Source organism: Nycticebus coucang, chromosome 22 (assembly GCF_027406575.1).
Source record: "Nycticebus coucang isolate mNycCou1 chromosome 22, mNycCou1.pri, whole genome shotgun sequence".
In the NCBI taxonomy this organism is placed as follows: Eukaryota; Metazoa; Chordata; class Mammalia; order Primates; family Lorisidae; genus Nycticebus; species Nycticebus coucang.
This window is the reverse complement of record NC_069801.1, coordinates 29,516,002-29,540,703: the sequence shown is the minus strand read 5'-3', so window position 1 is coordinate 29,540,703 and position 24,702 is coordinate 29,516,002. Positions and strand designations below refer to the sequence as shown.

The following is a 24,702-nucleotide window of genomic DNA, read 5'->3' as shown; positions in this document are numbered from 1 at the left end:
ACAACAAGACAGTTCAGATAATCATGTCAGGGCTTTTAAAATTTACTTTCATGTGCTTGCTTCATGTTTAGTAGTGTTTAGTAGCATTCCAGAATAAGTTCTGTGTAAAGACTTTCTGAAAAACATGTAATAAAAATATAAAGGTTTTTCCAGGATATCATTTTCAATATTACTGTAAGACACAAGTGCATATAATTATATATGAAATTTGCATACCCAACACAAATCTTATAGAAGTCAACTACCCAACACAGAATATGGCTTTTGTTCCCTTACCATCAATATTAAGCATCATTTTCCACATGGCAGGCCGAACAGATTGATGGAATCCAAACCATACTTCCCTGCCCCCTCCTAAAGGGTGGTCATATCCTTCTGGAGCTGAGAAAAAGGAACGCCCCACAGGTGTATACCTACAAAAATTAAAATGGCATGTTCAATCCTTTCCTTCCCATATAAGTATTTAAATCTGCAGAACAGGGAAGACTAGAGCACAATTTAAAATAATGATGCTTTTCATTATGAATATAAACTAAACATTTTCTGAATTTGTGAAAACAAAAAGTATTATACCTTTCTAAATGAAAAAATCCACCAGCATCATTCACTGTAATTCACCTTTCCCAAAACTAATGTTAGCTTGAATAAGAAAACATTTTATTTAATATACTTTCTTAAAAATAGGTTTAAAAATGTTAACAGTTCCAGCCTTAAAAATGCTAAGAGTAGGGCGGCGCCTGTGGCTCAGTCGGTAAGGCGCCGGCCCCATATACCGAGGGTGGCGGGTTCAAACCTGACCCCGGCCAAACTGCAACCAAAAAATAGCCGGGCGTTGTGGCGGGCGCCTGTAGTCCCACCTGCTCGGGAGACTGAGGCAAGAGAATCGCTTAAGCCCAGGAGTTGGAGGTTGCTGTGAGCTGTGTGTGGCCACGGCACTCTACCAAGGGCCATAAAGTGAGACTCTGTCTCTACAAAAAAAAAAAAAAAAAAAGAAAAAAAAAATGCTAAGAGTAATTATTGATCAAAAAAGCTATTTCTAAGGCCAAGCATGGTGGCTTACACTTATAATCCTAGCACTCTGAGAGGCTAAGGTGGGTGGATTGCTTGAGCTCAGGAGTTTGAGACTAGCCGAGCAAGAGCAAGACCGTGTCTCTACTAAAAATAGAAAAATTAGCTGGGTATCATAGTGGGCACTTGTAGTCCCAGCTAGTTGGGAGGCTGAGGCAAGAGGATTGCTTGAACCAAAGAGTGTGAGGTTTCTGTGAGATATGATGATGCCATGGCATTCTACTCAGGGCAACAGAGTGAGACTTTGTTAAACAAAACAAAACAAAAAAAAAGTGCTTGGCGCCTGTGGCTCAAGTGGCTAAGGCACCAGCCACATATAACTGAGCTGGCGGGTTTGAATCTAGCCTGGGCTTGCCAAACAACGACGACAGCTGCAAATAACAAATAGCTGGGCGTTATGGCAGGCACCTGAAGTCTCAGCTACTTGGGAGGCGGAGGGAGGAAAATCGCTTGAGCCCAGGAGTTGGAGGTTGCTGTGAGCTGTGGTGCCACCACATTCTATCCAGGGTGACAGTCTGAGGCTCTGTCTCCAAAAAAAAAAAAGCTATTTCTATAAATGTGTTTACAAGACATACTATTTTTCTTTAAAAAAAAAACAAAAAAAAAACTGATCCTGGCTTGGCTCCTGTAGCACAGTGGTTATGGTGCCCGGTGGGTTCAAACCTGACCCAGGCCAGCGAAACAACAATGACAACTGCAACAACAACAAAAAAAATATAGCCAGGCACGTGCCTGTAGTCCCAGCTACTTGGGAGGCTGAGGCAAGAGAATCACTTAAGCCCAAGAGTTTGAGGTTGCTGTGAGCTGTGATGCCACAGCACTCTACCAAGGATGACATAGTGAGACTCCGTCTCAAAAAGAAAATAAAAATACTGATCCTATGTGTGTATACCCACATACACACACATTTAAGGTGCTAGTGTGATTAAAAAGTAGCAATTTAATACTACTGTATAAACAGTGAAATTACTTTTTTTTTTTTGTAGAGACAGAGTCTCATTGTACCACCCTCGGTAGAGTGCCGTGGCGTCACACGGCTCACAGCAACCTCCAGCTCTTGGGCTTATGTGATTCTCTTGCCTCAGCCTCCCGAGCAGCTGGGACTACAGGCGCCCGCCACAACACCCGGCTATTTTTTGTTGCAGTTTGGCCGGGGCTGGGTTTGAACCCACCACCCTCGGCATATGGGGCCGGTGCCCTACTCACTGAGCCACAGGCGCCGCCCCTGAAATTACTTTTAAAATAAGATGATTTAACTATAGAAATATATCTGAAAATGTATCAGTTACTCAAGATTTATAGCTCCTAGGAGAGGTAGACATTTTGCTATAAAAATATTCATTAGACTAGCTAAGCTAGTACTAGCGGGTACAATAATGCTTATTTACATATATGATTGTATATAATAAACAATGATGTATAATTTACGTGCAAAAGTTAGAGAATTTTCTGTAACTTACTTCTGTCAATGAATCTGTATGCATGCTATTCTTATTCTACATTTCAGTTACACAATCAGAATATACAAAACATAGAGGTTAACTAAGGGAAGCCTGCAAAACTCATTCTTGGGAGGAAAACTTTCATATATAAAATCTAAAGAGGAAGAAAAGCCAGAAGCACCCACTTCATGGAGGGAAGATGTCGTAGCACCACATCAACGGCATGGACAGGGTTAGTGCTGATTGGCTTGTCTAATTCCAGTGGCTCAGGCAAGGTCCGTCCTGTCAGTACTTCATGCAATAGGTGCCAACTCACCCGAGAGACAAATTTGATTGACACCTTAAAAGGTCGATCTTTTCCACCTTCCCCAGGTAATGTAACATCTAAGTCTACCTGTTGATGGGAAAAGAGTCAACTGGTAAATGTAGAAAAAGATAAATACAGTTATTTTAAATTTAACTTACAAAAGTATCTAAGAGAAAACAAGGAAAAAATAAAAAATCAGTATCAATGTCAAATCAATAGACTAAACAATTTATCATTTTATTCTTTTTTTGTAGACTAAAATTTAAATAACATATTTATTCATGCCAGCATTATTTGTCACTGCAAAATACTGGGAATTGTACAAATGTCCTAATATTTAGGCAAGTATTAAAAAAAAATGAAGATCTCTTGAAACTGCTACAGAATAATTTCTAAATTATGTTAAGTTAAAAAAGCAAAGTACAAAAGATCACAAATAGTATGACATCTTTTATGTAAGAAGGAAGGAAGAAATGAGAAAATATTCATACATATCTGCTTACTTTTGCAAAAAGAAACACAGGAAAGCAAGAACCAGAAACAAAGAAATTAGTTACTTTCAAAGGATGGGAGGGAATGAATTGGAAGAAATAAGGCAGCAACAGTTTTGATGTTCAGAAGCATGTTAAAGTGTACATATCAAACAATTTTAAAAAATAAGCCAGGTATGTTGTCTCAGACCTGTAATCTCAGCAATTTGGGAGGCTGAGGTGGGAGGATCACTTGAGGCCAGGAATTTAAGACTAGCCTGGGCAAAATAGCCAGACTCTATCATTATAAAATGTTTATTTAAATTAGCTGGGTGTGGTGGGGTGGTGTACACCTGTAGTCCTAGCTACTTGACAGGCTGAGGCAGGAGGATCACCTGAGCCCAGGAGTTCGAAGCTCCAGTGAGCTATTATCATGACACTGCACTCCATCCTAGGCAACAGAGTGAGACTCTTCTAATTAAAAAAGAAAGGGGGCGGCGCCTGTGGATCAGTGGGTAGGGCGCTGGCCCCATATACCAGGGTGGCAGGTTCAAACCCGGCCCCAGCCAAACTGCAACAAAAAAATAGCCAGGCCTTGTAGTGGGCACCTGTAGTCCCAGCTACTTGGGAGGCTGAGGCAAGACAATCACCTAAGCCCAGGAGGTTGCTGTGAGCTATGATGTCACAGCGCTCTACTAAGGGTGATAAAATGAGACTCTGTCTCTAAAAAAAAAAAAAAAAAAAAATCAAGGACGGATGGGAAAAATTAAAACTGACTATAAAGAGAATCAAGTGAATCCAAATACATTTCAAATAAATAAACTAACACCCTAAAAGAAAAAAAAAAGGAAACACTAGATATACATACTCTTGAACATATTCTGACTCTACTCTCAGTTCTGAGGGAAGAGAAAGGGCATGTTTAGAAGAAGAATTGCAAACCAAACAAAACCGTGAACTCATCAGTAGGTCTGTTTTCTGCAGCTGTATGAGTATAGTAATTCATATCTTATATGCACTGAGAAAATGAGGAAAAGTGGTGACATTCTGGGGAGCCAGGTGTCTAAAGAAGAAAGAAATATAGATCAGAGTATGGAAGGAAACAATCCTGGAGGGATAGACTGGAATTGGAAAAATCAGATGTGAACTCATGTTTTCCAATAAATATACACTAGATTTACTATAGGAGGTATAACATTTATTTTTATTGTTTGTTTTATGTATTTACATATTCATATTTTCTACCTCTTAGAGGTAGGACTTAGAGCCCAAATACTCCAGAAACAAGAGCACACCTAGTACCCAGATTTTCATTTCAAAATACCATTCCCCAACTAAAAGAAACCAGGGTTCCTCTGAGAAATGCTCAGTTGCAGGATTGCAGAAGAGAAAACTTTAAGATAAACTTGGAAAATCTTGTTGTACCAGAAGGTAATGCAGTACAGTCATATGCTGCATGATAATGTTGTGGTCAATGAGGGATCACATATACAACAGTGCTCCTATAAAATTATAATGGAGCTGCCTTGTACAGGTTTTTTTTTTCTTTTATAATGTATTTTTAGTATACTTTGTCTATGTTCAAATATTTACACACACAAATACTTAACCATTATGCTACAAATACCTAGAGTATTCAGTACGGTACCATGATGTGCACAGGTTTGTAACCTAGGAGCAACAGGCCATAACACATAGCCTAGGTATGTAGTTGGCTATACTATCTAGGTTCATGCAAGTACACTCTACAATATTCACAAAATGATGAAATTATCTAATAACACATTAAATGACTTGACTATTAACAAAAAACAAAAAGTGTCATTTCAAAAGGACACAGACATCAGCTTAAAAGGGCTCTCACTGGCCAAATCTGGGACAACTGGAGCAGTCAGATCAATAAACAGGTTAGAAGAAAATGCTCTCCCTTATAGCAAACCGACTATGTGCAGGAGGAATGTCAGAAAATCACCAGTTCTACATATTCACAATCCCTTCAAGTAAGAATCATCAATTGTTTAAAAATCAAATGAGAAACAGAATCCTTAAAAGTGTTTCCCATACCAAAATTATAAAAATCTCTGTGCATCGAAGGACACAATAAAGAGTGAAAAGGCAACCCATGAAATGGAGAAAATATTTGCTAATCATTTATCTAATAAGGAATTAATATCCACGATACAAAAAGAACTTCTATAAATCACAACCAATCAAAAGAACCCAATCCAAACAAACAATCCAATTAAAAAATGGACAAAGGACTTGAGTACATATTTCCTCGGAGAAGGTAAATAAATGGCCAATAAGCGCATGAAACAAAGTTCAACATTAGTAATTATTGGGGGAAATGATAATCAAAACCACAATGAGATATCACCTCACACTCATTAGGATGGCTACTATAAAAAACAAACAAACAGAAAACAAGTGTGGCATGGATGTAGAGAATTTAGAACTCTGTGCACTGTTGGAATGTAAAATGGGGTAGCCACTTTGGAAAACAGTATGGTGGATTCTTAAAAAATTAAAAATAGTAATTACCACATGATCCAGCAATTTCACTTCTGGGTATATATCCAAATTATTGAAAGCAGAGTCTCGAATCGAAGAGATATTTGTACACCCATATTCATAGCAGGATTATCTGCAATACCCAAAAGGTGTCCATCGAGGGATAAATGGATAAACAAAATGTGTTACATACATACAATGGAATATTTATTATTCAGCCTTGAAAAGGAAGGAAATTCTAACATATGCTACAACATGGATAAACCTTGAGGTTATTATGCCAAGTGAAAAAAGCCAGTCACAAAAAGATACTGTATGTATAATTCCACTTATATGAGGTATCTATAGAGGTCAAATTCATAGAGACAGAAAATAGAACAATGGCTGCCAGGGGCTAAAATTAGCAGGTAATACGGAGTTCAAGCAGGGGTGTCCAACCTTTTTTCTTTTCTGCTGTATATTGGAAGAAAGAGTTGTCTTGGGCCACACATTAAATACACAAACACCAAAGAAGGCTGGTTAACATTCTTATTGTGATATCTGACAACACAAATAAGCAAAACAGTCCTCAAATAATCCACAAGCAGCCCACGGGCTGCAAGATGGATACCCCTTTAACACAGTTTTAGCTTTGCAAGTAAAAGATAGTTCTGAAGGATGGTAGTAATGATTACTTAACAATGTTAATGCATTAAATACCACTGAATTGTAACTTAAAAATAGCTAAAATGTTGGCTCAGCATGGTGGCTCATACCTGTAATCCTAGCACTCTGGGAAGTGTATTACGTGAGCTCAGGAGTTCAAGACCAGCCTGGGCAAGAGTGAGATGTCTCTACTAACACAGAAAAAAAAAAAAAAAAAAATAGCCAAGCGTTGTGGTGAGCACCTATAATCCCAGTTGCTTGAGCTGGAGAGTTTGAGATTGCTGTGAGCTATGACGCCATAGCACTTTACCCAGGGAGAAAGTGTAACACACTGTCTCACTAAAAAATAAATAAATAAATAAATAAATAAATAAATAAAAAAGGTTAAAGTGCTAAATGTATTACATGTATTCTATTACAATTTTTTTTTTTTTTTGTAGAGACAGAGTCTCACTTTATGGCCCTCAGTAGAGTGCCATGGTGTCACACAGCTCACAGCAACCTCCAACTCCTGGGCTTAAGCGATTCTCTTGCCTCAGCCTCCCGAGTAGCTGGGACTACAGGTGCCCGCCACAACGCCCAGCTATTTTTTGGTTGCAGTTCAGCCGGGGCTGGGTTTGAACCCACCACCCTCGGTATATGGTGCTGGCACCTTACCGACTGAGCCACAGGCGCCGCCCGCTATTACAATTTTTAAAGAAAGTATCTCCTAGGCAGCACCTGTGGCTCAGTGAGTAGGGCACTGACCCCTATACTGAGGGTGGCAAGTTTGAACCTGACCACAGCCAAACAGCAGCAATAACAACAACAACAATAAAAAAAAAAGCCAGGCATTGTGGTGGGCGCCTGTAGTCCCAGCTACTCAGAGGCTGAGGCAGGAAAATTGCCTAAGCCCAGGAGCTGGAGGTTACTGTGAGCTGTGACACCACAGCACTCTACTGAGAGCAACAAAGTGAGACTCTGTCTCTAAAAAAAAAAAAAGTATCTCCCCACAAGATACTTATTAGCTTGAAAGAGAAAAAGAATACCTCAATAAGAGAAACCTGGCAGATACCAATTTAACCAAGTGATGAAAGCTAACATCACCATTAATAGAATAAATACATACTGTATGCTTCCTGATGTGATGCACTGATAAAGAAAAAATACTCATGTAATATTCCTGCAAAAAAAATGCATAATCAGAATGTACTCAAGGAGAAGCATCAGACAAACTCAGATTGAGGGGTATTTTACAAAATAACTTGCCTGTAATGTTAATGTCATCATAGAAAAAACAAAACAAAACAAATAAAAAGGCTGGGGAATTGGTCAGAGTAAAAAAACTAAAAAGGTAGTTTGGACTGGCCCTGTACCAGAGGGAAAAAATGCTAAAAGACAACATCGGGACAATCGACAAAACTGAAATATGGATTGTTGATTTTGACAAAAGTATCATACTGATGTTAAATTTACTGAAGTTGATAACTATAATACAATTTTTATCTTTGTTCTTAGGAAATATCCATTAAAGTCTTAATTATATATATATATATATATATATTTTTTTTTTTTTTGTAGAGACAGAGTCTCACTTTACCGCCCTCAGTAGAGTGCCATGATGTCACAGGACTCACAGCAACCTCTAGCTCTTGGGCTTCCGCGATTCTCCTGCCTCAGTCTCCCGAGCAGCTGGGACTACAGGTGCCCGCCACAACGCCCGGCTATTTTTTGGTTGCAGTTGAGCCGGGGCTGGGTTTGAACCCGCCACCCTCGGTATATGGGGCCGGCACCCTACTCACTGAGCCACAGGTGCCACCCATAAAGTCTTAAATATTAAAGGGATATGATGTATGCAACCTACCTACGAATGGGTCAGAAAAAAATATGCGTGCCTCTACATATAGCTATCTATAGATACAAAGAGGAAAAGAGATAAAGAAAAATGATAAACTAAACCTGGCAAATGTTAAGAACATTGGTAAAACTGGGTAAAGGGTATGTAACAGTTCTCTACATGATTCTTGCAACTTTTCTATAAGTCTAAAATTATTTCAACATAAAAAGTTAAAAATGGTAAGTGCTATACATACAAACAAGGATTACAATAAAAATTAATAATTGTATATAAAAGAAAACATTGTAAAAGCATAGCTTTTAATAATGGAATGTATACCTTACCCCAGTAGTTGCCACAGGAAGTGGATTGGCTGTGTAAAGGCTTCTTTTTCCATCGTAAACTGGTCTACGGTCTCCAAATATAGTTACTTTAAAATGTTGAACCATGGAGTCAACCACTTCCCTAAAGAAGGGGAAAAAAATATGTTCACATAATCCTCTGCAAGGTGAAATACAAAAATAGTAACTGAAATAATTTCTTACACTGTCTAAAGCTGTCAAAATTCTAAAAGACATTCATACATTATAAGGATTTTGCTTTTAGATCCATACTTAGGACAAATAAGCTATGGAGTTAAAAGCAAAATCCATACTCATAATGAATATACCAAGAAGAATGATTACTGGCAAAGGATGACATGTACTTCACAAAAGACAGTGAAGAATCAATCCAGCAAATTAACTAAATCATTCCAGGACATATTTTACCTGCAAAATATTCTCCTTCAAAATTGATTCAAACTCTCTTTATTAGTATCTAAGCACTCTCTAACATGTTCAGCACTTTTTTGGAAAGAGTAAGTATTTTTTTTCTTTGTGCTAAAATAAAGAAATATTTTTTTTCTGTGGGCTAAAAAAATATTTTTTCTTTGTACATCTCTATTAGAATATTTCTATTAGTCTACTGTATTATTACATACTTTTTTTTTCCTTTGAGACAGAGTCTTACTCTGTTGCCCTGGGTAGAGTGCTATTGCATCATAGCTCATAGCAACCTCAAACTCTTGGGCTCAAGCGATCCGCTTGCCTCAGATTCCCAGGTAGCTGGGATTACAGGTGCCAGCCACAAAACCTGCCTCTTTTTTCTATTTATTTATTTATTTATTATTATTTTGCAGTTATTATTATTATTTTGCAGTTTTGGCCAGGGCTGCGTTTGAACCCACCATCTCTGGCATATGGGGCCAGTGCCCTACTCATTTGAGCCACAGGCACCGCCCTATTTATTTATTTTAGTAGAGACACAATCTTGCTCTTGCTTGAGCTGGTCTCGAACTCCTGAGCACAGATGATCTACCCATCCTGACTCCCAGAGTGTTAGCCTGTATGCCTGTCCCATATACTTCATTTTTGAGTGTGAGCTTCCTGAGAGTAGCAAACACACCTGTTCTCCTTGTTCTCCCTCTTCCTTTACAACAGTATCTAGCCAGTAAAGATACTAGGAAATCCCCTCCTCCCCTTTTTTTGTTTTTTGAGACAGTCCCAAGCCGTCACCCTGGGTAGAGTGCCGTGGTGTTCCAGCTCACAGACACCCCACTGCAATGCCTGTTGCCGTTGTCGTTGTTTTTTAGCTTGCCTGGGCCAGGTTTGAACCCACCAGCCTAGGTGTATGTGGCCGGTGCCCTACCCACTGAGGAACCAGCGCCACCTGGAAATCCCCATTTTTACCCAGAAAACATTTTGATCCAATATATTGACACAGAAATATATTCAAGATTTATATATTTAAAGAAATTATAGACCATATGGAGAATAATACCAAATATCTACAAATCAATGTTTATTTTTGAACACACTTATGTGTGAAAAGAGAGAAAAAGTATCTGGAAGGATATATGTAACCAAATAGTGGTTACCTCTGGAGAGGGAGGTGACAAGGTCATAGGGTGACTCTTGTTTTATTTATACAACCTGAATATATTACAATGAGAGTATGCTCACACAGTACTGGTACAATTGAAAATTCAAAAGATTGAAATCTAGCCTAGTCAAGAGAGAAGGGGAACAGCATTTTTAGGAATAAAAAACAATCAAGCTGATTTGATACTCAGCAATTTTCTACATGGCACAGAATTTCTACTTTTTTCCCTCACTGTTCAATTTTACTGAAACTATTGAAATCAAGATTAAGTCCTTTCTAGAGTAAACTTTACAATAAAGCTTTGATTTGCTTTCCACTTTATAGTTCAAGACAAATTTCAATGATTTTTTGCCATTTTAAGTTTTCTTTTGTGGTCATTATTACAGAGTCCAATTTCTCAGGTAAAATTTTATAGATCTTATTTGTCAGGATGTTTTGACTATTTTGTCATTTTTGTATTCAACAGTAAACCAGTATACTTTCAAGCTTAACATTTCCTGGCAACTCAATCAAACCACTCTTAGAGATCAAAATGATGGAGGAAATCGAAACAGTAGGGCCAAAAACATCTTAGGGATAAAAAAATGCCCTGCTTTGATGCCTAGCACATAATATATCCTCAATGAATTTTCTAACAATTAATAATCTACTTCAATGAGATGCTTAGTATCTCCAGTGGAATTCTAAAACTGAATTCAACATCCTTCCCCCAACTTAAATCTGCTTATCTACTGTTTGTTATTCCTTTTTTGTGTGTGTGTGTGTGTTTTTTTTGGCCGGGGCTGGGTTTGAACCTGCCACCTCCGGCATATGGGACCGGCGCCCTACCCGCTGAGCCACAGGCACCGCCCTGTTATTCCTTTTTAATTAATGGTACCTTCGCCTTTTGAGGTTTCCTACTTTCAAAATCGGATCCACCTCTTCATTTAATTAGTTGCTGACTTTACCTCTCTACAGTATTCCTTGTATCAGTCCTTTACTTTCCATACCAAATTACCACAGTCCTGCATTAATAGACCTCATGTCCTAGTACCTTCATTATTTTAAATTTCTTGTTTTTTATAATCTTAGTTTTTTCAACTCCAACTCAGTTTATTCACCGCTGCCAAATAAGTCCCCAAATCCCACTTTTACTCCTCAGGTTCAAAGGTTGAGTCAATCACACTCTTCAGTTCATGGCTTGTTATCACCACTTGTGCAAGACATCTCTTCTAACTGACTTCTTTCCTTCTATCTCCATTTCCTATCCCCTTTTCCCTCCCAACAAGTTACTTCTTTTAATGTGTTTGATGAACAGCCTTCTGTTTGTATGTATTCCTACTTTTGTCCTTTGTAGATTTTAAAATTCTATTTGTGGGCGGCACCTGTGGCTCAGTGAGTAGGGCACCAGCCCCATATACCGAGGGTAGTGGGTTCAAACCCGGGCCCAGCCAAACTGCAACAACAACAACAAAAATAGCCCGGCATTGTGGCGGGCACCTGTAGTCCCGGCTACTTGGGAGGCTGAGGCAAAAGAATAAGCTAAGCCCAGGAGTTGTAGGTTGCTGTGAGCTGTGACGCCAGGATACTGAGGGCGATAAAGTGAAACTCTGTCTCTAAAAAAAAAAAAAGATTCATCTGTGAAAACTCAGTTGTATATTATTTTGTTTTGTTTTGTTTGTTTGGGTTTTTGGTATATAGTTTAAAAGTGACTTAGGGCCAGACATAGTGGCTTATGCTTGTAATCCTAACTTTGGGAGGCCAAGATAGGAGGACTGCTTGAGACCTGGAGTTCAGGACCAGTCTGGGCAACAGTGACACCCCCTCTCTACATCATACATTTTTTAAATAGTCAGGCATGGTGGCGTGTGCCTGTAGTCTCAGCTACATGGGAAACTTGAGCCAGGAGTTTGAGACTGCAGGCAGCTATGTATCATGCTACTGTACTCTATCTAGTCCAGGTGACAGAGCAAGACTCTGCCTCAAAATTAAAAAAAGAAATAAAGTGATTTAGTTCATTGTTTCTGACTGATGCAAAGTACTCTACATGTTGTCTACCCATTACCCCAGCAATGTAGACTCAGAGTATCTTTAATTGTTAGCCACCAAAATCAATGCTATAATGCATTATCTCCTTACATGTTCCCTTAGGAACCTGTGTGAGAATTACTCTCTGAGAAATTGTTAGTTCAAGGTGAACTTAATCAATTAAATGATGAAGAATTGCCAAAATTGCTCTCCACTAATTAGGCTAAACTAATCTGTGTTACTTGAAGTATTTCCCTTATCCAGCCAAGGTAAATAAGTAACTGTTTACTTATCCAAAATCACCTGATCTGGCCCTCAGTGACTCTTTTCTTTACCGGAAGATAAAGGAAATACTGAAAGGAAGACATTTTGGTAACATTCAGGACATCACAGGTCATACAATGATAGCTCTGATGCCATTCCAGAAAGAGTTCCAAAATTGCTTTGAAGGGTGGACTAGGTGCTGGCACTGGTGCATAGCTTCCTAAGGGGAATTCTCGAAGGTGACAATAGCAATATTCAGCAATGAGGTATGTGACATTTTTTTCTAGGATGAGTCCACAAACTTAATTGTCATACTTCTTATATGTAAGTATCCATATAATCCAGATAGTAAGGCAGAAGACTATCCCCCACATATTACACATGCCATTTCACATAAAGGAGGACCCTGTTCGATTTGAGAAAAATTTAATATGCTAAGAATTGAAACATAGCCAGTAGAAGGCAATCCTGATAGGAATCCATGTAGTATGTGTAAAAAACTAAAGACTTTCACTTAAACAGGAAAGAGTCAAAGGAAATTACAGAGGTTTATAGCTATTTTGATAGATTATCATATAAAAACTGAGTAGAAAATCTGGCAGGCACAGTGGTATGTGCCTGTAGTCCCAGCTACTTGGTAGGCTGAGGTAGGAGGATTGCTTGAGCCCAGGAATCCAAGTCTGGCCTGGGCAACACAGTGTGACCTCCTTCTCTGAAATCATCAACAACAATCTATCTTGTATGGGAGAATAGAACTAGTTAAAATAGTTGGAGCAAAGAGGGAGCTAAAGTTTGGAATAAAAATTTCCAAAATTTTCTAACTGCAAGAATTACTCAAAAGTGGTTTACACTACCTCATAAAGTACCTGAGTTCATCCTTGCCAGAACTCATCAAAGAGCAGCTATGTTATCAACTGTCAGAGAAGATACAAATCTAAGATTGAAATTAATAGTCTTTACAATGCCCCCTTAACAGTAAAATTTAATTATAAAAATACCAAATAATGAAACACTGTCAATTTTATCATGTCATCAGATACAGAAATTCTTAAGATAATTATATGACATTTGATAATTTACTTCAGAGCCTTTAGGAAATGGTATTAGAATTCTATGATATATTGGGCAATTTTAACACTCAACTTTTTTTAAGTTTATGATTCCTGAAACCTATGCTACAAAGAGCATCAGCTCTCATGAGGACCAAAGGCTATTATCAAGTCTCCCCACTTTCACATTAATATGAATGCAAATAATTGACATTTACAATTTTAGTATGCAAGTTAACAAAATGACAAATCCAGGCACTGCAGATTCTTCTTTCTTATCTCAAAGAATACTATGGCAATAGGTAGAATCTTTCAGCAAGCAAGCTTGAAACAGCTAGAGAAAAAACTCTTGATAATAATAATCTAGCCATCTAGCTAGCTGTAGTAGGAAAGGTGCTAATGTATTATGAAGGAAGTTTGACCTAGGAAACTGCCAACTTGAGAAACGTCTAGAATATGTGGCAATCTAAGTACTGGAGAAGAAAGAAGTAAATGTGAGTTTTAGTCCCACTCTGCTAAGTTGTTAAGAAAGTCACTCTACCTCTCTAACTTTAGTATTTTTATTATTTATTTATTTATTTATTTATTTTGAGACAGAGTCTCATTATGTCGCCCTCGGGAGAGTGCTGTAGCATCACAACTCACAGCAACCTCAAATTCCTGGGCTTAAGTGATTCTCTTGCCTCAGCTTCCCAAGTAGCTGGGACTATAAGCACCTGCCATAATGCCCAGATATTTTTTTGTTGTAGTTGTCATTGCTGTTTGGCAGGCCTGGGCCAGGTTCAAACCTGCCAGCCCCAGTGTATATGGCCAGCGCCCTAGCCGCTGAGCTACAGGTGCCAAGCCAACTTTAGTTTTTGTTTGCTTTTTTTTGAGACAGAGTCTAACTATGTCACCCTAGGTAGAGTGCTGTGGCGTCACAGCTCAAAGCAACCTCAAACTCTTGGGTTTAAGCGATTCTCTTCCCTCAGCCTCCCAAGTAGCTGGGATTACAGGCACCCGCCTCAACGTCCAGCTGTTTTTTGGCTGTAGTTGTCATTATTGTTTAGCTGGCCTGGGCTGGATTGGAACCCACCAACTCTGGTGTATGTGGCTGGCGCCCTAGCCAGCTGAGCTATAGGCGTCAAGCCCAACTTTAGTTTTTTTAAAATAACAGAAATGGGGACTTAGAAGGGTTAGGAGATGAGACAGGAGTGGATGATAGGAGGTTCCTGGAAGGGTATAATGTGCATTGTTCTAGAGATGGATGCACTAAAGGTTCTGATTTTACTACAATACAATGTATCAGTGGCAAAATATATCCCATGAATATATACAAATAAAAATATAGTTTAAAATAAGTGGGAAAATACAAGGTATCCCAAATGTCACTCATACATAGAGGAAACCATTTCCCATTTTCTCTATGTATGCAGCTTTATGGGTGACATTTGGGACACATAGTAGTTTCAAGGATCATATTTCAAGGAAATATTAACCTGTAAGTAATTTAGAAAAAAAAAGCAAATATGTATGTCACTGGTTTTATATAAAAATGTAAGTATAATCATTTCACAAATATACATCAAGAATTACATCGAAGTTTTCCAATAAACAAATACACTACAATGTGACAGCATCAAATATAGTAAATTAATACAAAAAATAAATAGTAATTAACGGAAACTGGAAATTGTTAACTGAGTTTTCACTAGATTGTAGTTATGGAGATTAGGTCTATTATTATAACAAGAGGGGTTGGAATGGAATCTTTTTATCTTTTATTCCAATGTAGTACTTTTAGCAAAATATTTAAGTGTATTTTTAAGCTAGTTTCTTAGCTTACAATAAGAAGTAAAACTACAATAACTAAAATACATAAAGTATTTTAACTTATTAACAGTACTTAGGAAAGTAATTTGGGAAAGAAAATCTATCATATAAAAACTGAGTGAACAGGGATAAGAACAGCTAAGCAACCTTTCTTTTTTTTCCTTTTTTTGAGACCGAGTCTCACTCTGCTGCTTGGGCTACAGGGCAGTGGTCTCATAGCTCACAGCAACCTTAAACTCCTGCCTCAGCCTCCTGAGTAGCTGGAACTACAGATGCACATCACCATACGTGCATAATTTTTTCTATCTTTTGCAGAGATGGGGTCTTGCTCTTGCTCAGGCTGGTCTCAAACACCTGGCCTTAAGCAATCTTCTCACATCAGCCTCTCAGAGTGCTGGGATTTCAAGCACCAGCCACCGTACCTCGCCAAAAACTTCTGCCCAATCTTTAGTGGCTTCCTTTCACTATTATAGGAGGGAACAATTCCTGCAGAATTATATGATGCATTTTTTAGAACTTTAAGCTGGAATTTTAAAATCCTTAAAAATAACTGGCAAATTTACTCCAAAAATGGAACCTACCTGAGTACGTTAGGTCTTCTAAAGGGCTACAGTCTACCTTACCACTCTTACTTCAACCACCACTTCCTACATTCTGGTACCAAGTCTTTTGACTCCATCATGCTCTGGTGCACAGACTGTAAAGTAAAATTTAATAGCAGTTTCAGTAAGTACCATTTTACCACTTGATTCAAACTGCAGAAAAATGGTAGGAGAGTAAAAGTGTAATGTAAAAAAGATAAGAAATTATTTTTTCTGTTAATTGTTACTGTAATAATTATCTCCTAGATATCCACCTTCATCTCACTTTCTGGTAACCTCTTAATTTTCTACCCCCAAAAGGTAAAATGGGAAATATTATTCTAGTCTATAGAAGATGACATGAAAGAATATTTTGCCCCAAAGCCAATTTATATTATTAATGTAGTATCCACAGCTATAATACATATGTTACTACGGCATATGCAGAAAGAAATAAGACTGCTAAGGTATAACATAAAATGTAGTAAAATCATCCAGAGGTTTATAAAACACAACCACAACAGCTGGGAGTTTCTCCTTGTCTCTTCCCAACCTCTAATTTATCTTCATTACTCTGTGGTAAAAATCAGAGAAGGTAGCCAATGAATACTTTTTTATCAAGATAAAGTTTAAGTTATGTAGACAGAAAAGAGACTGTACTTTAAATTTGTAATACTTTATAATTTGAAATCCACAGTACACCAGAGCATTTTACTGTTAACTATCTGTAGTAATGTCACACGTGAATTCTTTTTTTCCCACCAGACTGTAAGTTTCAAATGGGTATGAACTCTTATGTATTTTTTATTACCACTTCAAAAACAATATTTACTGGCTCAGCACCCATAGCACAGTGGTTATGGAGCCGGCCACATGTACTGAAGGTGGTGGGTTCAAGCCCTGCCTGGGCCAGCTAAGCAACAATGACAACTGCAACAAAAATAGCCAGGCGTTGTGGTGGGCGCCTGTAGTCCCAGATACTTGGGAGGCTGAGACAAGAGAATCACTTAAGCCCAGGAGTTGGAGGTTGCTGTGATCTGTGACGCCACAGCACTCTACCGAGGGTGTTATAGTGAGACTCTATCTAAAAAAAAAAATCCATTTATTTATTTATTTACTTATTTTTTGAGACAGAGTCTCACTCTCTTGCCCTGGATAGAGTGCTGTGGGATCATTGCTCACAGCAACCTCAAACTCCTGGGCAGGAGTAATCCTCTTGCCTCAGACTCCTGAGTAGCTGGGATTACAGGTGCCCACCACAATGCCCAGCTAATTTTTCTATTTTTAGTAGAGATGGGGTATTGCTCTTGCTAAGTCTGGTCTCAAGCTCAAGTGATCCACCTGCCTGGGCCTCCCAGAATGCTAAGATTACAGGTGTGAGCCACCATGCCCAGTCGTGTGAACATTTTTTTTTTTTGGTAGAGACAGAGTCTCACTTTATGGCCCCTGGTAGAGTGCCGTGGCCTCACACAGCTCACAGCAACCTCCAACTCCTGGGCTTAAGCGATTCTTTTGCCTCAGCCTCCCGAGTAGCTGGGACTACAGGCGCCCGCCACAACGCCTGGCTATTTTTTGGTTGCAGTTTGGCCGGGGCCGGGTTTGAACCCGCCACCCTCGGTATATGGGGCCGGCGCCTTCCCGATTGAGCCACAGGCGCCGCCGGAACTTTTTTATAATATTATATAACTATACCAATATTCATAAATAACTAACAGTTTACTTTAGATTGAGAAAGAATTTTAACTCAATCTGGCTTACACTAACAACTCTCCTCTAGAATACTTCTCTCTCAGAATTATCTTTTTTAGCTTTTACACTTCTGGCTTCTTTTAGTATTTGCCATTGTGATCAAAAGGCCTTGTTCCTTAAAAATGATGATCCTTGCCTTGCCTTCTCTGCAACAGCTTCTACCCTGTCCCGGTTCTCCTATCTTTCCAATCTCTATGTGTCTTTGTTGGTAGACCTGAAACAATATAACAGTGCCTTGAAAGATTTTCAGTTCTCTTGACTCTCCACACTTTCCCAGGTTTTAACTCTCACCTACATGCTGACAAGTAGCAAAGTTCAATCTCCTTTTTGACTTATCTCCTAAACTCTACCAGGGGTCCTCAAACTGCAGCCTGCAGGCCACATGAGGCGGAGTGATTATATTTGTTCCCGTTTTGTTTTTTACTTCAAAATAAGATATGTGCAGTGTGCGTAGGAATTTGTTCATGGTTTTTTTTTTAAACTATAGTCTGGCCCTCCAACGGTCTGAGGGACAGTGAATTGGCCCCCTGTTTAAAAAATTTGAGAACGCCTGCTAGGCACTTATTTCCAATAATCTATTGAATTTCTCCATTTTGGTGTTTCTTATGCAATTCAACCTTCAAATATCCAAAATAGAATTAAAAGACCTGGTCCTTTCAGATTTCAGGACTACAGTCATTCTCTTAATTCATTCTCCACAATGCCATCACGTACAGTCTTAAATACAGCTGTTCCTTGTTTGCTTAAAAGCCTCCAATGGCTCTTTACTGTTTCTGACTTCACAAGCCTTAGCAGGAATCTAAGATTCATCATGATCTATTCCCTGCTAACTTTTCAGAATCACCTCTACATATTATATTTATAGAGGCTTACTTCCATCACACAATCATGTCCTACCTTTGCTCGTGGTCTCGCTAAGTGGACTTTTCTTCCTCCTCGCCCTATGAACAAGTACTCTGCTCTGATACATGTTATGTACCACATCTTCCTCCTTACCCAAAGACAGCAATCATTACTTCTCCATCACAGGACACAATGGACATCTCATTAAACAGTTTACTTCATACAGATTACGAAATCTTTAAATAGGTCATGTCTTATCTATCTTGTTATATCCAGAACCAGCATAGTGCCTAACACTAAATAGGGGCAAAGTAAATTAAATAGTTAATGCAAACACAGAGAGGATCCAAAAATGATTTTTTTTTTTTTGGAGACAGAGCCTCAAGCTGCCACACTGGGTAGAGTGCCGTGGCATCACAGCTCACAGCAACCTCCAACTCCTCGGCTTAAGTGATTCTCTTGCCTCAGCCTCCCAAGTAGCTGGGACTACAGGCGCCCACCACAATGCGTGGCTATTTTTTTGGTTGTAGTTGTCATTGTTGTCTGGCAGGCCTGGGCTGGATTCGAACCTGCCAGCTCTAGTGTATGTGGCTGGCAGCTTAGCCACTTGAGCTACAGGTGCAGAGCCCAAAAAATGATTTTTAAGTTCTAAAAGGTTACTGTAGGATTTAGAATTATAATTCAAGTTAGGAATTTTAAATCTAGTACCAATAGCACATTTCCTTGGCACAACCATATGGTAAATTCAGATAATTGGTTAAAATCGATTTAATTTAACCTACAGAAAAAAACTAGAGAAGACTAAAAGTAAACAAATCAAGGTACATTCACAAAATGGAATACAGCTGTTAGTATATTTATAATGTACACAAATGGACAGATGTTGGTAATAATACCTATTTACTAATCCCTAATGCTTACACGTTTATTTATAAAAATATCAAATTTTAAATATACTATACGAATTTAGCTAATTTCTACCAAGCATTGTATTTAGTTGTCACTTGAAAAGAATTATGAGATGTAAAAGAATTTCCATTTGTTAGCTTTCCTACCTTCCAAGTCCTTAACAAGGATAATAAAATTGTTTACTAACTGACACATTTTGTATAGTATAGTTTACCCAAGATATTTGGACATTCAAAACTATACCATTTGCTTTTCACTGGCAGTGTTTTCTGGGATATGTCCTTTATATCACCTAAACAATCTTGTACAAAAGCACAAGGAATAAAAGAAAAAACAAGTTGGACATCATCCAAATTAAAAATGTTTATGCTTCAAAGGATACCAACAAGACAGTGAAGAGGCAACATGGAGAAATAGAGAAAATTTTTGCAAATCATATGTCTGATAAAGGACTTTTATCAAGAACATATAATGAATTTTTTTTTTTTTTTTGAGACAGAGCCTCAAGCTGTCGCCCTGGGTAGAGTGCTGTGGCATCACAGCTCACAGCAACCTCCAACTCCTGGGCTCAAGCAATTCTCCTACCTCCGCCTCCCAAGTAGCTGGGACTACAGGAGCCTGCCACAATGCCAGCTGTTTTTTGGTTACAGCCATTGTTGTTTGGCAGGCCCGAGCTGGATTAGAACCCAACAGCTCAGGTGTATGTGGCTGGTGCCCTAGCCGCTTGAGCCACAGGTGCCGAGCCCATATAATGAACTTCTACAACTCAATACGAAATACAAAAACGACCTTATTTAAAAATAGGTAAAGAGGGGCATTCTTTCTTCCTTTCTTTGGGCAGTCCAGTGTCTCCCTGCTCTCTGCTCTTTCTCTTTTTTTTTCCTCTCTCATTCCCTCTCTCTTTCTTGAGACAGTGTCTCACTTTGTTGCCCTCAGTACAGTGCCATGGCGTCACAGCTCACAGCAACCTCAAACTCTTAGGCTTAAGCGATTCTCTTCCCTCAGCCTCCCAAGTAGCTGGGACTATAGGTGCCTGCCACAACACCCAGCTATTTTTTTTGGTTGTAATTGTCATTGTTGTTTGGCAGGCCCAGGCTGGATTCGAACCCACCAGCTCTGGTGTATGTGGCTGGCACCCTAGCCACTGAGCTACAGACACCAAGCCTCCCTCTCTCTAAGATAAAATAAAGTTTATACTTTTATATCCTAAAAAAATAAAAATTAAAAATAGGTAAAGAACCTACATTTATCCAAAGAAAATATACAAATGGCTAATAAATATATGAAAAGATGCTCATCACCACCAATCATCAGGAAAATGCAAATCAAAATGACAATGACATACTATTTCATACACTCTAGGATGGTCATAGTAAAAAAAAAAACAAAGATAGATAATAACAAATATTAGTAAGGATATGGAGAAACTGGAATCTTCATACACTGGTACTGGGGATGTAAAATGGTGCAGTCACATTGGAAAAGAGTATGGCAGTTTCTCAAAAGGTTAAACACAGAGTTACCATGTGAGTCCATTCTCAGTTATATACACAAGAGAAATAAAAGCATATGTCCACACAAAAATCCCATACATAAATGTTTACAGTAGCCAAGAAGTGGAAACAACCCAAATGTCCATCAACTGATAGTGGATAAACAAAATATATTATATCCACACATTGAAATATTTTACAGAAATAAAAAGGAATGATGTACAGCTATGCATTACTTAAAAATGGGGATATCAAAAAAATAAAAATAAAAATGGGGATATGTTCCAGGAATTGTGTTAAATGATTTCTTTTCTGTGCAAACATCACAGTGTGTACTTACACAAACCTACATGGTATAGAACACTACATACTTAAGCAATTTGTATAGCTTCTTGCTTCAAGGCTATGAACCTGTACAACATGTTACTGTACTGAATACTCAAATACCACTGTGTTACAGTTGCCTACTTTCAGTTGCCACTCAAAGCTGTGTGAGGTCAAGGCACTCTACTGTGGGTGATAAAGTGAAACTCTGTCTCCACAAAACAAACAAACAACAACAATAACAAAAAACCAAGTCACTTAGAAGAGAATCCCTGTGACTTTATAGGAGGCAACAACAAAAATCTTTACATTAATAAAAAAACTCTCATAGTTTTAACCATTTTGGAAAAATTAAATTGTGTATAACTAAAGTGCCGCATTTTGGCCTTTAACTGTTTTGCTAATATTGAAAAAAAATTGTTAAGTTGTATTTCCTTCTAACTTCTAGAATGCTAGTTGTTGAAGTATAAGGACTGACTCACTAACTTTAGAAAGCCACTAAAAGTGTTAACTGATTAGTCATGTAGTAATATTGTAAAAACTAAAAAAGTCTGTTGATGAAAATAAAGGAAGTTTTGCAGATGTTGACATTAAATCAAGACAATATTATTAACAAAGTATAAAGCTGATTTATGCATTTTTTCAGAATATCAATGAAGTCCTATAATTCCTGTCAAAACTCAAATAAAAGGTACATGATAAAAATTTTCCATTTGCGGCTCGGTACCTGTAGCTCAGTGGCTAGGGTGCCAGTCACATACCCCAGAACTGGTGGGTTGGAATCCAGCCCTAGCCTGTCAAACAACAATGACAACTACAACCAAAAAAATAGCTGGGTATTGTGGCTGGCACCTGTAGTCCCAGCTACTTGGGAGGCTGAGGGAAGAGAATCACTTAAGCCCAAGAGTTTGAGGTTGCTGTGAGCTGTGAGGTCATGGCACTCTACCCAGGGCAACATAGTGAGACTCTGTCTCAAAAAACAAAACAAAGAGAAAAAAATTTTCCATTTAGAAACTTCTAAAGTACAGATGTAAATTATTCATGCTGGCAAATAATGTAACAAGACAAAATAACCTGAAGATAAAATGTAATTACGTATGTCAAAAGGATCATAAGTTAAAGCCAAAAGGTATCACATTAATTTATTACGTGTATTTTCCATCCAAACTCAGTCAATATATGGAGCATCTACATATGAAACTTTATGCTATACAACTTCATAAACATGTTCTCTTCTATCCTCCCACCCCGTACCAAAAAGAAAAAAAATTTAGGCAGGAGAAAGAACAAATCTAATAAACTATGTTCTTTTTACCTAATATTACTGCTACTGCATCAAAAAACCTTTCAATTGACATCCCTTAAGCTCCAAGTCTCAATTCCCCACTACTTACTCTATTCCAACCCATTTTTGTCTTCAAGTGACTTTGTTTTCCTATCATTTTCATCATATAATTATCCCATTCAATAACCTATAATAATTCTCCACTATATACTGCTAAATATAGAAGTGATTCCTTTAGCCAAGGTAAGTAAAAGAGGGCTAGCTAAATAGAGAATCCAGCTCTGAAATATGTACCTTAGACATTTTACTAGTTAAGAGATTTATTAAGATTAGTAAGTGAGTGGCTCACACCTGTAATCCTAGCACTCTGGGAGGCCGAGGCAGGTGGACTGCCTGAGCTTACAGGTTCGAGACCAGCCTGAGCAAGTGAGAGACCCAGTTTCTAAAAACAGCTGGTCGTTGTGGTGGGTGCCTGTAGTCCCAGCTATTCGGGAGGCTGAGACAAGAGAATCAATTGAGCCCAAGAGTTTGAGGTTGCTGTGAGCTATGACGTCACAGAACTCTATTGAGGATGACAAAGTGTGACTCTATCTAAAAAAAAAAAAAGATTAGTGACTGTTATTTATTTACTTAACTTTTTGTTAGAGATGGAGTCTGGCTTTGTTGCCCAGGCTGAATGCAGTGGCTATTCACAGGTGTTATCACCACACACTACAGCCCAGAACTCCTGGACTCAAGTGATCTTGTCCCATTCCCCCAGTTAGCTGGGGCTACAGGTACATGCCACTGTATTCAGCTAATAAATGCCTTTTAAAAATGCAAACATCTACCAAAAGGGTCAGGATTATCCTTCATTCAGATTTACACATTAAGAACCCAGTTTTGAAAAACATGAAAAAGGGAATTCAAATCAGAGTGCCAGCATTAGTCAATTAAGTCAGGTAAGTGCATGATGGCTGACAAAAAGACAGGAAGGACAGTGGAGGGAGACAAGATGGATCCTAGAGAAAAGGCACATTGAAAATCCACATCCAGGTAAAAATAGTACTCTGTAACATCCAGTTCTCCTTCTTGTCCCCCACCGTCACACTCAGCTCATTTTACTTTATAAGCACTTCATTCATTCTATTGAATATTATGTGCCAATCACTGAGTTAAGAGTAGGGCTACAAAGATGATTATAAAGAACACTCCTTTCTATGAAAGGGTTATACTGGGGGAAGGTAGGAACAACAAATTACCACAATGCACTAGAAATACAGTAACAGGCCCAGACCTGGTGGCTCATACCTAGAATGCCAGCACTTTGGGAGGCCCAGTCAGGAGGATTGCTTGAGGCCAGGAGTTCAAGACCATCCTGGGCAATATAACAAGACACCATTTCTAAAAAAAAAAAATTAGCCAGACATGACACATGCCTGTAGTCCCAGCTACTCAGGAGGCTGAGGTAGGAGGATCACCTGAACCCAGGAATTGGAGGTTATCATAAGGTATAATATCGCACCATTGCATTCCAGCCTGGGTGATGGACTGAGATCCTGTCTCTAATCAACAAAAACCCCAAACAAACAACCCCCCTCACACACACACCAAACGGAAAGGTACACTGAGTACTACGAGGTCACAGAAGAAATAAATTATCATCTGATTGTGCACTTCAAAACGTTAGTCTCAAAAAATAATAGGCATTTGTCAAGTAGACAAAGGCAGAAAGAGTATTCCAGGTTAAGAGTTACAGAATATGGGAAAGGATATTGGCTAGAGCCAACTAAGAAGGGTATGCTATATCCTAAGTTTGGAATGTTACTCTGTAGGCAGTAGAGAGCTTACACATTTTTTTTTTTTTTTTGTAGAGACAGAGTCTCACTCCATGGCCCTCGGTAGAGTGCCGTGGCCTCACACAGCTCACAGCAACCTCCAACTCCTGGGCTTAGGCGATTCTCTTGCCTCAGCCTCCCAAGTAGCTGGGACTACAGGCGCCCGCCACAATGCCCGGCTATTTTTTTTTGGTTGCAGTTTGCCCAGGGCCAGGTTTGAACCCACCACCCTCGGTATATGGGGCCGGCGCCTTACTGACTGAGCCACAGGCGCCGCCCGAGCTTACACATTTTTAAAGCAGGGAACTGACATAATCAGATTTCTCATTTAGAAAGAAAGCTATGCCAGAAGTGTGGATAATTAACTATAATGGAAAGAAACAGATG

General features: G+C 38.7%; 1 protein-coding gene across 2 annotated transcripts in view; it reads right to left on the bottom strand.

Moving 5' to 3' along the window:
- The window catches only part of LOC128574870 (protein argonaute-3), a 139,354-nt gene that overhangs the window by 94,247 nt on the left and 20,405 nt on the right, over positions 1 to 24,702 (bottom strand). The window contains exons 3-5 of one of the 2 annotated variants that reach the window (XM_053575826.1): positions 8,604 to 8,724; positions 2,696 to 2,904; positions 277 to 413 (exon numbers count right to left, since the gene is read on the bottom strand). In XM_053575826.1, the coding sequence (XP_053431801.1) occupies positions 277 to 413; positions 2,696 to 2,904; positions 8,604 to 8,724 (467 nt within the window). Of the gene's footprint in view, positions 1 to 276; positions 414 to 2,695; positions 2,905 to 5,828; positions 6,449 to 8,603; positions 8,725 to 24,702 lie in introns of those variants that run through there. The other variant, XM_053575827.1, reaches the window with a different exon arrangement.